The sequence below is a fragment of the Tachyglossus aculeatus genome, chromosome 2 (assembly GCF_015852505.1).
Source record: "Tachyglossus aculeatus isolate mTacAcu1 chromosome 2, mTacAcu1.pri, whole genome shotgun sequence".
NCBI classification, from domain to species: Eukaryota; Metazoa; Chordata; class Mammalia; order Monotremata; family Tachyglossidae; genus Tachyglossus; species Tachyglossus aculeatus.
Window position 1 is genome coordinate 88,082,153 of NC_052067.1, and position 14,244 is coordinate 88,096,396.

At 42.3% G+C, this 14,244-nt stretch overlaps 1 protein-coding gene across 1 annotated transcript in view; it reads left to right on the plus strand.

The window, feature by feature from the left end:
• The window catches only part of ARHGAP18 (Rho GTPase activating protein 18), a 139,149-nt gene that overhangs the window by 108,468 nt on the left and 16,437 nt on the right, over positions 1-14,244 (plus strand). The window contains exons 9-11 of the mRNA XM_038741204.1: positions 4,164-4,323; positions 8,364-8,446; positions 12,640-12,846. Of these exons, the coding sequence (XP_038597132.1) occupies positions 4,164-4,323; positions 8,364-8,446; positions 12,640-12,846 (450 nt within the window). The remainder of the gene's footprint in view (positions 1-4,163; positions 4,324-8,363; positions 8,447-12,639; positions 12,847-14,244) is intronic.

Sequence of the window (14,244 nt, forward strand, 5' to 3'; positions counted from 1 at the left end):
TCGAGCTGCCGAACGCTGCTGGCGAAAGTCTAAACACCATGCCAACCTCGTTCACTTCAAGTTTATCCTTTCCTACCTTAACTCAGCCCTCTCTTCTGCCAGACAAAACTATTTCTCCTCCCTTATTGACACCCATGCCCATCACCCCCGCCAGCTCTTCCGTACATTCAACTCCCTTCTCAGGCCCCTGGTTCCTCCCCCTCCTCCTTCCCTCACCCCCAACGATCTGGCCTCCTACTTCATTAACAAAATTAAATCCATCAGGTCCGACCTCCCCAAAGTCTCTTCCCCCCTTTCTCCAACCCCCCAGCTCTCAACACTCTCTGCTACTCTCCCATCCTTCCCAGCGGTATCCTCAGAGGAACTCTCCTCCCTCCTCTCAAGTGCTACTCCGGCCACCTGTGCTTCTGACCCCATTCCCTCTCATCTTATGAAATCTCTCGCTCCATCCCTTCTCCCCTCCTTAACTTCCATCTTCAACCGCTCACTCTCCACTGGTTCCTTCCCCTCTGCCTTCAAACATGCCCATGTCTCTCCCATCCTAAAAAAACCCTCTCTTGACCCCACCTCACCTTCTAGTTATCGTCCCATATCCCTCCTACCATTCCTTTCCAAACTCCTTGAACGAGTTGTCTACACGCGCTGCCTAGAATTCCTCAACAACAACTCTCTCCTCGACCCCCTCCAGTCTGGCTTCCGTCCCCTTCATTCCACGGAAACTGCGCTCTCAAAGGTCACCAATGACCTCCTGCTTGCCAAATCCAACGGCTCATACTCTGTCCTAATCCTCCTCGACCTCTCAGCTGCCTTTGACACTGTGGACCACCCCCTTCTCCTCAACACATTATCTGACCTTGGCTTCACAGACTCCGTCCTCTCCTGGTTCTCCTCTTATCTCTCTGGTCGTTCTTTCTCAGTCTCTTTTGCAGGCTCCTCTTCCCCCTCCCATCCTCTTACTGTGGGGGTTCCCCAAGGTTCAGTGCTTGGTCCCCTTCTGTTCTCAATATACACTCACTCCCTTGGTGACCTCATTCGCTCCCACGGCTTCAACTATCATCTCTACGCTGATGACACCCAGATCTACATCTCTGCCCCTGCTCTCTCCCCCTCCCTCCAGGCTTGCATCTCCTCCTGCCTTCAGGACATCTCCATCTGGATGTCCGCCCGCCACCTAAAGCTCAACATGTCGAAGACTGAGCTCCTTGTCTTCCCTCCCAAACCTTGTCCTCTCCCTGACTTTCCCATCTCTGTTGACGGCACTACCATCCTTCCCGTCTCACAAGCCCGCAACCTTGGTGTCATCCTCAACTCCGCTCTCTCATTCACCCCTCACATCCAAGCCGTCACCAAAACCTGCCGGTCTCAGCTCCGCAACATTGCCAAGATCCGCCCTTTCCTCTCCATCCAAACCGCTATCCTGCTAATTCAAGCTCTCATCCTATCCCGTCTTGACTACTGCACTAGCCTTCTCTCTGATCTCCCATCCTCGTGTCTCTCTCCACTTCAATCCATACTTCATGCTGCTGCCCGGATTATCTTTGTCCAGAAACGCTCTGGACATATTACTCCCCTCCTCAAAAACCTCCAATGGCTACCGATCAATCTGCGCATCAGGCTGAAACTCCTCACCCTGGGCTTCAAGGCTGTCCATCCCCTCGCCCCCTCCTACCTCACCCCCCTTCTCTCCTTCTACAGCCCAACCCGCACCCTCCGCTCCTCCACCACTAATCTCCTCACTGTACCTCGCTCTCGCCTGTCCCGCCATCGACCCCCGGCCCACGTCATCCCCCGGGCCTGGAATGCCCTCCCTCTGCCCATCCGCCAAGCTAGCTCTCTTCCTCCCTTCAAGGCCCTGCTGAGAGCTCACCTCCTCCAGGAGGCCTTCCCAGACTGAGCCCCTTCTTTCCTGTCCCCCTCATCCCCCTCTCCATCCCCCCGTCTTACCTCCTTCCCTTCCCCACAGCACCTGTATATATGTATATATGGTTGTACATATTTATTACTCTATTTATTTATTCATTTATTTATTTTACTTGTACATTTCTATCCTACTTATTTTATTTTGTTGGTATGTTTGGTTCTGTTCTCTGTCTCCCCCTTTTAGACTGTGAGCCCACTGTTGGGTAGGGACTGTCTCTATGTGATGCCAATTTGTACTTCCCAAGCGCTTAGTACAGTGCTCTGCACATAGTAAGCGCTCAATAAATACGATTGATTGATTGATTGATTGATTGATCAAGGCAGTTATTGGCATCTTTATCTTCCACTTCTCTTGGCTTAACAGCTCCAGTCCCCTCAGACCCTTAAAGAATTTTGTTTTTGTCAGAGAGGACATACTGAAAACCCAGGGACCTGAACCACTCCTCAAATGAGGAGAAGGGTTAGCCAGCTTTAGCCTTGGTGGTCTTTTCCTAAATGCTTCTGACCACTTGAGAGTGTTGTTTCTGGGAATTCTGCCTGGAAAAGCATTTCATTGCCTCATTTTGCTGCATTTCCTCATTCCAGGATCCTCTCACAGAGGGTTTCACTGGGATTGCTGCCCTTCTATTGTTCCAAGTCCCATCTTCACTATTCTCTGAAAACTGAAATAAGCGTGCCCTTCTAAAAATGTTCATCTTTCTTTTTCTTTATGGGCCCTTTGTTGCCATTTCATAGCTCCCATGTTTCCTCCAAATAATCCTTGACCTATTAATATTTTGAGACAAGTTGTCAGAGGCCCATGAAGTTCACAAATGCAGCTCCTCATCTGGCACTTATAGACCTACCACATTGCTGAGCCCCAGTTTCAGCTCTATGTTCAACGGAACATAGATTCTCCAGAAAACAGGGAAGTACATGCTCATATTATATCTGGGTTCAGCTGTTCAGTTGCTCAGTTCAACATTTAGAATCCATCCTTGTTGACAAAGTGATTGTCTTAAATGGGAGAGAGATAAGTCAGTGTGAGTTTGAATGCCCAGCACAAAGAGAAAGTTGCAATTGTGAAACTGGAAGGAAAGTTGTCCACAGGAGAGTTTTCTGGATGCAAAGGGATTGCAGGAAGGAATCATGAGCTTGTTCTGGGCAGGCAATGTGCCCACCAACTCTGTAATAGTGTACTCTGCCAAGCACTTAGTACAGTGCTCTGCACACTGTAAGTGCTCAATACATTTGATTGATTGGTAGTGATTGAATTTGATTGTTACTGTATTTCTAAAGTGCTTACTATGTGTCAAGCACTGTTCTAAGTGCTGGAGTAGATACATGTTATTCAAGTGCGGGCTTACAGTGTAAATGGGAGGGGGAGCAGGTAAGGAATCCCCATTTTACAACTGAGGAAACTGAGACACAAAGAAGTTAAATGACCTGCCCAAGGTCACACAGTAAGCAATTGACAGAGTCATGGTTAGAATCTGAGTCCTCTGTCTCCCAGGCCTGTACTCTTTCCACTAGGCCTGGCTGCTTCATTTAGTTGAGGGATCGACATCAGCAATTCAAATTGCAAATCTGGATGTAGAACTAAATGGAATCAAGAACACTTTTGCATTCTCTAGGGAAACAACAACACTTTTCCAGCTGGCAGTGTGAGGTTCCAGGCTAAGATCTTGTGAGGGGGCATTTCTTTGGCATTATTTTGACAATGGTATTTGCATTTCTTCATGCTTCATTTGCCACAGAATTAAATTACATACTTGCCTTTAGCAAAGAGATTAAATTTTGGCAAAGAGCCCAGATATGTGGTCAGTGGTATGACTCTATGTTGGCATAGAGATTCCTAGGTAATTTTGGAAAATAATTGTCTTGAAGACTTAGTATTCTTCCCTAGTGCATTTTTTTAAATGATCAAGTTAAAGGTGGGTGGGAAAGTCCTTTAAAATCTTAAAAAAAGGTCCATCTCTTATTCTTTCACCCTGAAGATGTTTGATCTATAAAACATGCAGCTACTGGCGAAGGTTGATGTCGGTTAGGTGTGTGTCGACATCTCATTGACGTTCCCATTAACAGAGTTGATGACTTAGGATTTGTTTTTCTGCCAGTTACAAAGTGGCATGAACAGGTGGTCTTTGAATACTTTCAGATGCCTTTCTGAAGAGTGGAAACCGCTTCAGTGTGGGAAGAGGTATTTGCTGTCTGCGCTGTTTAAAGATCCATCATATTAGGAGTCTCATTCTCTTGCCTTTCAGAATCTTTGCCAAGAACTTGAAGCAAAGTTTTATGAAGGAACATTTAATTGGGAAAGCGTAAAGCAGCATGATGCCGCCAGCCTCCTGAAGTTATTCATTCGAGACCTGCCCCAGCCGTTGCTCAGTGTGGAATACCTCAGAGCTTTTCAGGCTGTGCAGTGTAAGTACTATGATGTTGATTGTGCCAAAGAGAAGGATAATACCATTAACTCTTAATTCTACGGGACAGTGAAAGGTGGAGAGTTTGTCACAGATGATTCAAAACGTTGGGTATTGCAAAAACAGGGAGGTGGTTTAGGTTCTGCCTGGGAAGTAGATCTAGGGAGGAGCTCTTGTTGAGCTTCCTGTGTCAAGCAATCTTTAGAGAGTCACATTCTCCAATGCTGTGGGTTCTGCAGCATTAAAGAAATGTGGTGGGAAGGCAGAGCTTTTAAAAAAATTCAGCTATAGGTAACCCACTAAGTGGATAATACATCTAGGAAGAATCAATTCTTGACTAAATATGCCAAAGTTGAAGAACCTTTAATAAATTATAGCTGTTGAGCTATATCTATTGAGCACTTACTAGATGCGGAGCACTGTACTAAGCTCTTGGGAGAGTACAGTACAACAGAATAAGTGGATACATTCCCTGTCCATAACATGTTTACAGTCTAGAAGAGGAAAGAAACATTGAGATAATTAATTCTTTAATTTAAAGATATATACATATCTTTATATACATAGAATTTAAAGATATATGCATAAGTATAGTGGGGTTAAGGGTAGGGTGAATATCAAAATGTCCAAAGTTCACAGATCCAAGAGTATAGATGACACAGAAGGGAGAGCTAGTCAGGAAAAAGAGGGCTTAATCAGGTAAAGCCTCTTGGAGGAGATGTGACCTTAATGGTTCTTTTGAACAATAAACGAGGAGCCTAAATATGTTGAAATAGAAATCCTAGTATTTTCGAATATGTGGATATGCTGCAAAATCATTTATTCTATTTATAGGTACCCTAGCATAAGCATACGATTTCTTCCTGTTAAGATTTATACCATAGTATTTAGGAAACACAACACATTATGTATTTTTTTTTTAAAAGTAATTTGATATTTACGTTGGCAATGAGATGAGGCATGTTAGAAGTTTAGATTCAACTTTGTCTTTCTTGCCAAGCGTGCAGAGAAACACTTACTGGATAACAATTGCTCTAAAATCAATGAACTCCACATGCAACAGCCTGCCAGCCTTTCTTAAGTAATCCATTTCTAAAAGTCAGTCAGTGAGCTCTACTTATTGAGCATTTACTGTGTGCAGAGTAATAATAATGATAATGATGGTATTTGTTAAGCGCTTACTATGTGCCAAGCACTGTTCTAAGTGCTGGGGGAGATGTACGGTAATCAGGTTGTCTCAAGTGGGGCTTACAGTCTTAATCCCCATTTTGTAGCTCAGGGAACTGAGGCACAGAGAAGTTGTGACTTATCCAAGGTCACACAGCAGACAAGTGGTGGAGCTGAGATTGGAACCCACGTCCTCTGACTCCTAAACCCGTGCTCTTGCCACTGTGCCACATGGCTTCTCAGTACTGTACTGTACTCTGTGCTTGGGAGAATATGATATAACAATATAACACACGTGTTCCCTGCCTACAGTGAGCTTATAGACTTCCTTTTCTCGATCCAATCAAATTTCTTGTTCCATCATTGGAATGGAGCACCTGAGTTTAGAATATTAGATTTTGCAATGATAGGCCATGAGCATTTCTGAGACCTGAGTTCCTTCAAAACTCTGACGTCACTTTTCTTGCAAACTCAGAGTCATAAAATAGCAATAGAGTGTGCATCTCTCTTGTGGATCATAATTAAAAACAGAGTGAGGGTACCTCTGTTATCATTTTGTCCTGGCCATTATAAACTTTTATTGGAGGTACTGGCTAGGTGGGTCTCCTGCTCCCCTTTCTCCATTCTTTTTAAATGAACTTGTTAAGCACTTACTATATGCCAGGCACTGTACTAAGCATTGGGGCAGATGCAAGGTTGGACACAGTTCATGTCTTACAGGAGGCTCACAGTTGTAGTCACCATTTTACAGATGTGGTAACTGAGTCATGGAGATAAGTGACTTGCCCAGGGTCACACAGCAGAGAAGTGGAGGAGTTGAGCTTAGAACCCAGGTCCTCTGACTTCAAGGCCTGTGCTCTTTCCACTAAGCACACTGCTTCCCAATCATCCCATATTTCAAATCACCATGAACATTTGTTATTGACCTGACTCCCCACCAAATACAGGACTTTTCCTTTTCTACTCTGAGAAAAATGTTTAATTTTTACTCTTTCCTACAAGTTTATAGGAGTTATACTAATGAACGAAAGTGAATGGAGCATTGAGTCTATGCAGAGAAATGTTAAGTGCTTGGATCGTACCCTTTATTCACCCCAGCCTCAGCCCCTCAGCATTCGTGTCCAAATCTGAAACTTATTTTAATATCTGTTTCTACCTGTAGTCTGTAAGCTTCTTGTGGGAGGGAACATGTCTACCACCTCTGATATAGTGTACTCTCCCAAGCACTTAATACAGTGCTCTGCACACTATAAGTATTCACTATATATATTGTACTTTCCAATACAGTTTGTAGACTTTACCCCTCCCCTGAAAGAGTTTACAGTCTAGTGGAGAGAGGTTAATTTTAGAAAAGCTGAACATAGTACTTCCAAGTTTCTCTCAAAGTATTTTTTTAATGTGAATTATTTTGTTGTTCCTTTGTTAGTCTTTTTGTTATGATTCATTTAACATTTTTTTGAACTGAATATATCTTTTGTGTGACAGAACCACCACTCTTCCTCACCTTCAAAGCCCTCCTAAAATCGCTTTTCCTCCAAAATGCCTTGGCTTCCCTGACTAAACCCTCATTTCCCCTAGCCTCAACCCTTGTAACTTATACACTTGGATTTATACCCCTTAAGACCTTGATATTCACTCCAGCCCTACAGCACTTTTGTATATGCCCTCTACTCTCCCACTTCCCCTATCAATAATTTATTTTAATGTCTGACTCCCCCTTTAGACTGCAAGCTTCTTGTTGGCAGGGAAAGTATCTACCAACATGTAAAGAAGCAGCCTAGTCTAGTGGAAAGAGCATAGACTTGGGAATCAGAGAACCTGGGTTTTAACTCCCTCCACTTGTTGGTTGTGTGAACTTGGGCAAGTCATTTAACTTCTCTGTGCCTCAGCTTCCTCATCTGTAAAATGGAGATTCAATACCTGTCCTTCCATATACATAGAATGTGAATCCTGATTGGGGCAGGGACCGAGTCTGACCTGAATTACTTGCATCTACCCCGGCACATAGATCTCCCTCCTACTTAGATTGTGAACCCCACATGGGAACTGATTATCTTGTATCTGCCCCAGTGTTTGGCATAGTACACTGCTTGGCATGTGCTAAAATCTTAAATAATAGCACAATTATTATTATTATTACTATTATGATTACCAACTCTTATTTTGTACTCAACCAAGTGCTTAATACAGTGCTCTGCACTCAGTAAGTATTGGATAAATACCATTGAGTGATTGTGAGGTGGTTATCTCAAGTAAAGGTATTTTTAATCTGAGTGGATCCGCTTAGCTTGGGTCAGAAATTTAATTTTATTATTTTTATCTTGCCTCTGTGCTGAATGGAGGAAACCTAGATCTTTCAGGTGGTTTTGTTATAAAATCAGTCAGAACCTAAATTTTTGCAAAAGCATTGTCATGTGTCTGCTGACAGAAGGCAGAAAAGTCATGTGACAGTTGTAGGTAATGAGCAGGAAATTCTGCAGATACAGCTGGGCCTTGACAATATCTCACAAATCTAGATTTGCCGTTCAATGGTTAGATAACAGTATTTATTAAATGCCTACTAAGGGCTAAGCCCTGGAGTAGATATAAGCTTATGATATTAGACAATTTATCTTCCTACACTGGACTCACAATCGATCTTATCCCCATTTTACAGATGAGGAAAATGAAGTCCAGAAAATGTAGGTATTTGCCCTATCTCCCTCAGCATATGCCCATGACAGAACTGAGACTTGAACCTGGATCTTCTGACTCCTAGTTCTAGATTCTTTCTACTAAGCTCCACTAGAGATGTCTCATTCTTTGACAGCCATATTACACTCAAAGTCACTGTGAGAATTTCCAAATACCTTGATGCATTTGTTTTCCCTATAGATCTCCCAACCAGGAAGCAGCAGCTCCAGGCTTTGAATCTTCTCATCATCCTCCTTCCCGAAGCCAACAGAGACACTCTGAAGGTCAGAGGGGAGGGGGGCCATTCATTTTTAAATATCATTTCAAATTGAGAGGACCGTACTTAACCTTGGAAAATGTAAATTGATCAGGACATTCCGTGAAGCCCCTAGGGAAGGTTCAGGTGGGAAAAGGGCTGAGGAAATCAATAATGATTTCAATGCAGTTATTGCACCTGGAAATCTCATATGTAATGTCTTTGGTGATGACCTGTAATCTCCATCAGCTGATACACAGCAATATCACGCAATACCACCCTGTTCCCCGGGGAACAAAGAGAGCAGTCACATTAGTTCAAAACACTTGGGTTTTTTTAATCAATGAATCAGGCTTTCTTAGCCCATGAGAGATAAACCAGCTGGTGCTTTGCATAGTGCATTTTCCATCACAAATGTACTTGGCGTATTATTTTTATCCTCACTTTGAAACTAAAATTCTGTAACTTTAGCCCAGTGTTGGCATTCCATTGATACTTTTCATTCCAATAATACTTCCATGATTGTCGGATATTATCCTATTAGATAAATCTGTTCAGAGAAAATGATTCAACTTGCCTTTGTTCTGGATAGTTCCCCCACCCCTAATTCCATGAAGAAAGAATAAGGACCAGTTTTTACTTTGAGTATCTAACTACGTAAAATATCAAGTCACTGAAGTAGGATTCGACATAATATCATGTGGTTCTTCTACTGTGTCTTCATTTATCTTGATGGGCAACTTTTCCAACTGCCCTAGTCTTTATTTCAAATAAAACAAGGTGGGTTGTCTGCAGCCTACTCCACAATTCTATGGAACCAGCATGGGCTACTGGAAAGAGCATGGGCCTGGGACCCAGAGGATCTGGGATCTGATACCTTAACTTCTCAGTCCCCTCAGTTTCATCATCTGCAAAATGTGGCTTCAACACCTGTTCTCCCTCCTACAGTGCTTGACACATGAGCTTAAAACAGATCACATTTTTTCAATATTATCATTCCATTATTACAATAATCAAACACCATCTCACAACTCAATGTGAATATCTTATGAAGTGCAATTATTCCTCCCCCCTGCAACTTAGTATACTTCAAAACATTTCACTCTGGGTGAACATTGTGGAAGATGTTGGATATAAATTTTAATACTCAGATTTTCTGGATCGAGTCCTGTGTGGATCAGTGGTATGAAAAAGTGTGCATGGGTTGGATAGCTTATTTTTATTCTAAATTTCTTTTCACTAAAATGGAAAGAAGTTTTGTTTGGTCGTTAAATGAGTAACATTTACAACTAGTCCCAGTTCTGTGGAGAAAGAAGACTTTGGTCTAAGCACTATGATATTGTGTCAGATTTTATTGTGCATAGATAAGGAATGGAGCTCATTAAATCTCTCACACTGTGGATTTTTTTTTCCAAAATGGAAGAGATCAAAAGTTCCTTGAAACTCAAAAGGGAAATGAAATGCCAGGAACTAGTGAAATAATACTGATGGCATTTGTTAAGTGCTTACTATGTGCCAAGCACTGTTCTAAGCACTGGGGAGGATACACGGTGATCAGGTTGTCCCACGTGGCGCTCACAGTCTTCATCCCCATTTTACAGGTGAGGGAACTGAGGCTCAGAGAAGTTAAGTTACTTGCCCGAGGTCACACAGCAGACGTGGTGGAGCTGGAATAAGAACCCATGACCTCTGACTCCCAAGCCCTTGCTCTTTCCACTGAGCCACACTGCAAATCTAGTGTTGTGTTTTGGCCAGATTTTGATTTGGAGTTCTATTACTAGGTTGCTTCCTAGTTTGTTAACTGGTCAGTTTTTGTTGACTGGTCAGTTTAGTGCACAGTGCTCTTATCTGTACATTTGGAATGCCAACTGCTTCTGACTTCTGAGAAAAAGAAGATAATGAATTGGAGTTCTAAGAAAGATCAGCAGAACACTTTGCCAAAAAAAACACATTTTATCCAGTTTTCCCCTGCTACCAGTTTGAAGGCTCAACCATTTAATATTGTACTCTTCCAAGTGCTTAGTACAGTGATCTGCACACAGTAAATGCTCAGTAATTATGAATGACTGACTGACTCTTAAAATCACAGAGGGGTGAAGTGCTTCCTGATTGCCCCTCTACACTTACTCATCTTTCCCTGCTTATTTCCAAATCTATGATAGCGGAGGGTATAGGGAGCATTGCATGGAGCTAGATTGTCTCAGTAACCCAGTTGTAGCTTCACCCCGTGCCAACCCATAAAGAACTTTCTCTCTCCCCTCTCCCCACTTGGGTTGGGGTTGTGCTACCAGTTCTGCACTGGGGGTTAATTTTCTATGGGAGGGAACTCTAACAATCATGAATGGTAATGATCGGAAAGTCCGATTATCTCTCCTGATCACTTTCTGATGAATTTTGTACTTGAATTCTTGGGGTTCCATTTGGAAGGTTTCAATGAGACAAAATATGTTTAAGCTTCCATGAGTAAAATCTTCATGCCATATTACAACCTGAAATCAAAACAAAGAAAAGGTATTTCAGATTCTGATAAAAGCTAAGAGTAGGGGAAATACTTTGCCACTTTAGGATAATTCACACTTAGAGGCAATTGCTGTTCATAGAATTTTTATGGATAATATTTCATGTTCTTAGGAGATTGTGCAGCACTCCATTGCATATTTAGATTGTAAAGGAGAATTCGGTGATTTATTGGCTAATCTTAGTATATAATGCTCTGCACACAGTAAATGCTCAGTAAGTACCATTGATTGATAATCTTCGATAAATAATCTCAGCTTCAGTTCCCTTTTATTTAGGAACAGGTAAATATTTTCCAAAGCATGGCCTGTTATTCATTTCTCATCATTTGGGATTCTCTCATTTTTTTTTACTCTTATAAAGTATTAAATTCACAACTCCCCCTTTAAAGCAAAGTTCTTTAACACAGGATGCTCAGTAGCTCAATTTAGACTAAGTGTGATAGATACCTGAGGAAGCTTCCGCTAAATGCAACTCATGTGGTGTCTAAAAAGAAACCCGTCTAATGTGGTTAGATCTGCCCTTTGAAGGGAAAGATAATAATAATGATGGTGCTTACTATGTGCAAAGTACTGTTCTAAATGCTGGGGAGGTTACAAGGTGATCAGGTTGTCCCACAGGGGGCTCACAGTCTTAATCCACATTTTACAAATGAAGTAACTGAGGCACAAAGGAGTTAATTGACTTGCCCAAAGTCACACAGCTGACAATTGGCAGAACCAGGGTTTGAACCCATGACCTCTGACTCTAAAGCCCGTGTTCTTTCCATTGAACCGTGCTGCTCCTTTAAAATGTTGGTCTCAATGCCACTGTGACCAGTGGACTTTCTATCCATTCTTTTGTCTAGACCAGTTTGATTTCAATTAAGCAAAAGAAGAAACTTCTAAAATCACCACCCACAGCAATGTATGTATTGAGCATCTACTGGACCTGAGCTGTCTATTAGGCACTTTGGGTAACACGCTGAAGAAATATGTTATGGTCCCTGTCCTTGAGGAACTCACCATCTAAAGGGGGAGCAAAACAGATCTAAAATGATAAATAGATATTAGGTAAAGAAAGTGATATGTATCAATCAATCATATTTACTGAATGCTTAGTGTGCAGTGAATGGTACTAAGCATAAAAAAGTTGATACATTCCCTGCCCACAGTGAGCTTACTGTCAGGAGGGGCTTGTAATATAATTATGTACTAATAATACTAATATAACATAATATAATTTAAAGTATAATAATAATTGTAGTATTTGTTAAGCACTTCCTATGTGCCAAGCACTGTATTAAGTACTGGGGTAGATGCAGGAAAATGAGGTCTCACATGGGGCTCCCAATCTGTTAGAAGGGAGAACAGGAATGAGAAAATCCTCAATTTGCAGATGAGGGAACTGAGGCACAGAGAAGGTAAGTGACTTACCCAAGGTCACACAGCAGGCAAATGGCAGAACCGGGATTAGGACCCAGGTCCTCTGACCCTCAGGCCTGTGCCATTTCCACTAGGCCATGCTGCTTCCATGTATAGGTAATAAACACAAGTAGACAACTAGCTCAGTAGCAGAGTACATATGTAAAAATGAGAAGGTAAGAGGTTCATCAAGTGATTTGTTTTACAGCTGAACTAACCTCACCAAGGGGTATCGGCACTGCAATGTTTCAGTCTCATTTTTGTGGTTCAGAGCAATATGAAAGATTTCCTCTTCTTGCAGGTTCTGTTGGAATTCCTTGAAAGGGTAATAGATCACCGGGAGAAAAATAAAATGACAGCAAGGAATGTAGCCATGGTAATGGCCCCAAACCTTTTCATGGGCTATGGTTTTGGCCTGAAGGTGAACGAACAAAGTGAGTTTGGCATGGCAGCAGGGACTGCACACACCATGCACTACCTGATTACATACCAGAAGCTTCTTTGGACGGTGAGTATAATCATTCACATTTCAGAGCATCAGTGATGTGTTCAGAAACAATTATCTCCTAGGTAATCTTTTCAGGGAAGAATGCAATGTCAGGAGAATATTATCATCAATTCACAAGGCTCTGGTAACCAGCCGAGTTGGAATTTTCAAGTGAAGAGTATCAAAAAAAATTGTATTTACGGTCAAGAATGCCAAAGTACTTTTGCAATTCTGGTGATAAAGGATTTTTTTCTGCATCCCTGCCTTGCCCAAATCCACACCCCTAAATTGATTCATCAGTTATACTGTTTATGGATAGCAGGAAACCCCATAACTCAAAATACTGTTACAAGTCTGATCTTTTCTTTTGCCCTTGTTGATTAATTCATTCAATCATACTTATTGAGCGCTTACTGTGTGCAGAGCACTGTACTAAGCGCTTGGGAAGTACAAGTTGGCAACATATAGAGATGGTCCCTACCCAACAGTGAGCTCACAGTCTAGAAGGGGGAGACAGAGAACAAAACAAAACATATTAACAAAATGAAATAAATAGAATAAACATGTACAAATAAAATAGAGTAATAAATATGTACAAACATATATACATATATACAGGTGCTGTGTGGAGGGGAAGGAGGTAAGGCGGGGGGATGGGGAGGGGGAGGAGGGGGAGAGGAAGAAGGGGGCTCAGTCTGGGAAGGCCTCCTGGAGGAGGTGAGCTCTCATTAGGGCCTTGAAGGGAGGAAGAGAGCTAGCTTGGTGGATGTGCGGAGGGAGGGCATTCCAGGCCAGGGGGATGATGTGGGCCAGGGGTTGACAGCAGGACAGGCGAGAACGAGGCATGGTGAGGAGATTAGCGGCAGAGGAGCAGAGGGTGCGGGGTGGGCTGTAGAAGGAAAGAAGGGAGGTGAGGTAGGAGGGGGCGAGGTGATGGACAGCCTTGAAGCCGAGGGTGAGGAGTTTTTGCCTGTTGATGAGCTAATGGACTTAACTAAACAGTCAAAGCATTCTGGGAAAATATCCTTTGAATGAATTAATTGTGTTGATGGGTAGTACATGATTAATTCTCAGGTATCAGAACAGTCATTTTTTTTCTAGAAAAATTGAAACGACTCTGTGAACAGTATATTCAGATGAATTATTTAATAATAATAATAATAATGATGGCATTTATTAAGTGCTTACTATATGCAAAGCACTGTTCTAAGTGCTCGGGAGATTACAAGGTGATCAGGTTGTCCCACGGGGGGCTCACAGTCTTCAGATGAGGGAACTGAGGCACAGAGAAGAGAAGTGACTTCCCCAAAGTCACACAGCCGACAACTGGCGGAGCCAGGATTTGAACCCATAATAATAATAATAATAATGGCATTTATTAAGCGCTTACTATGTGCAAAGCACTGTTCTAAGCGCTGG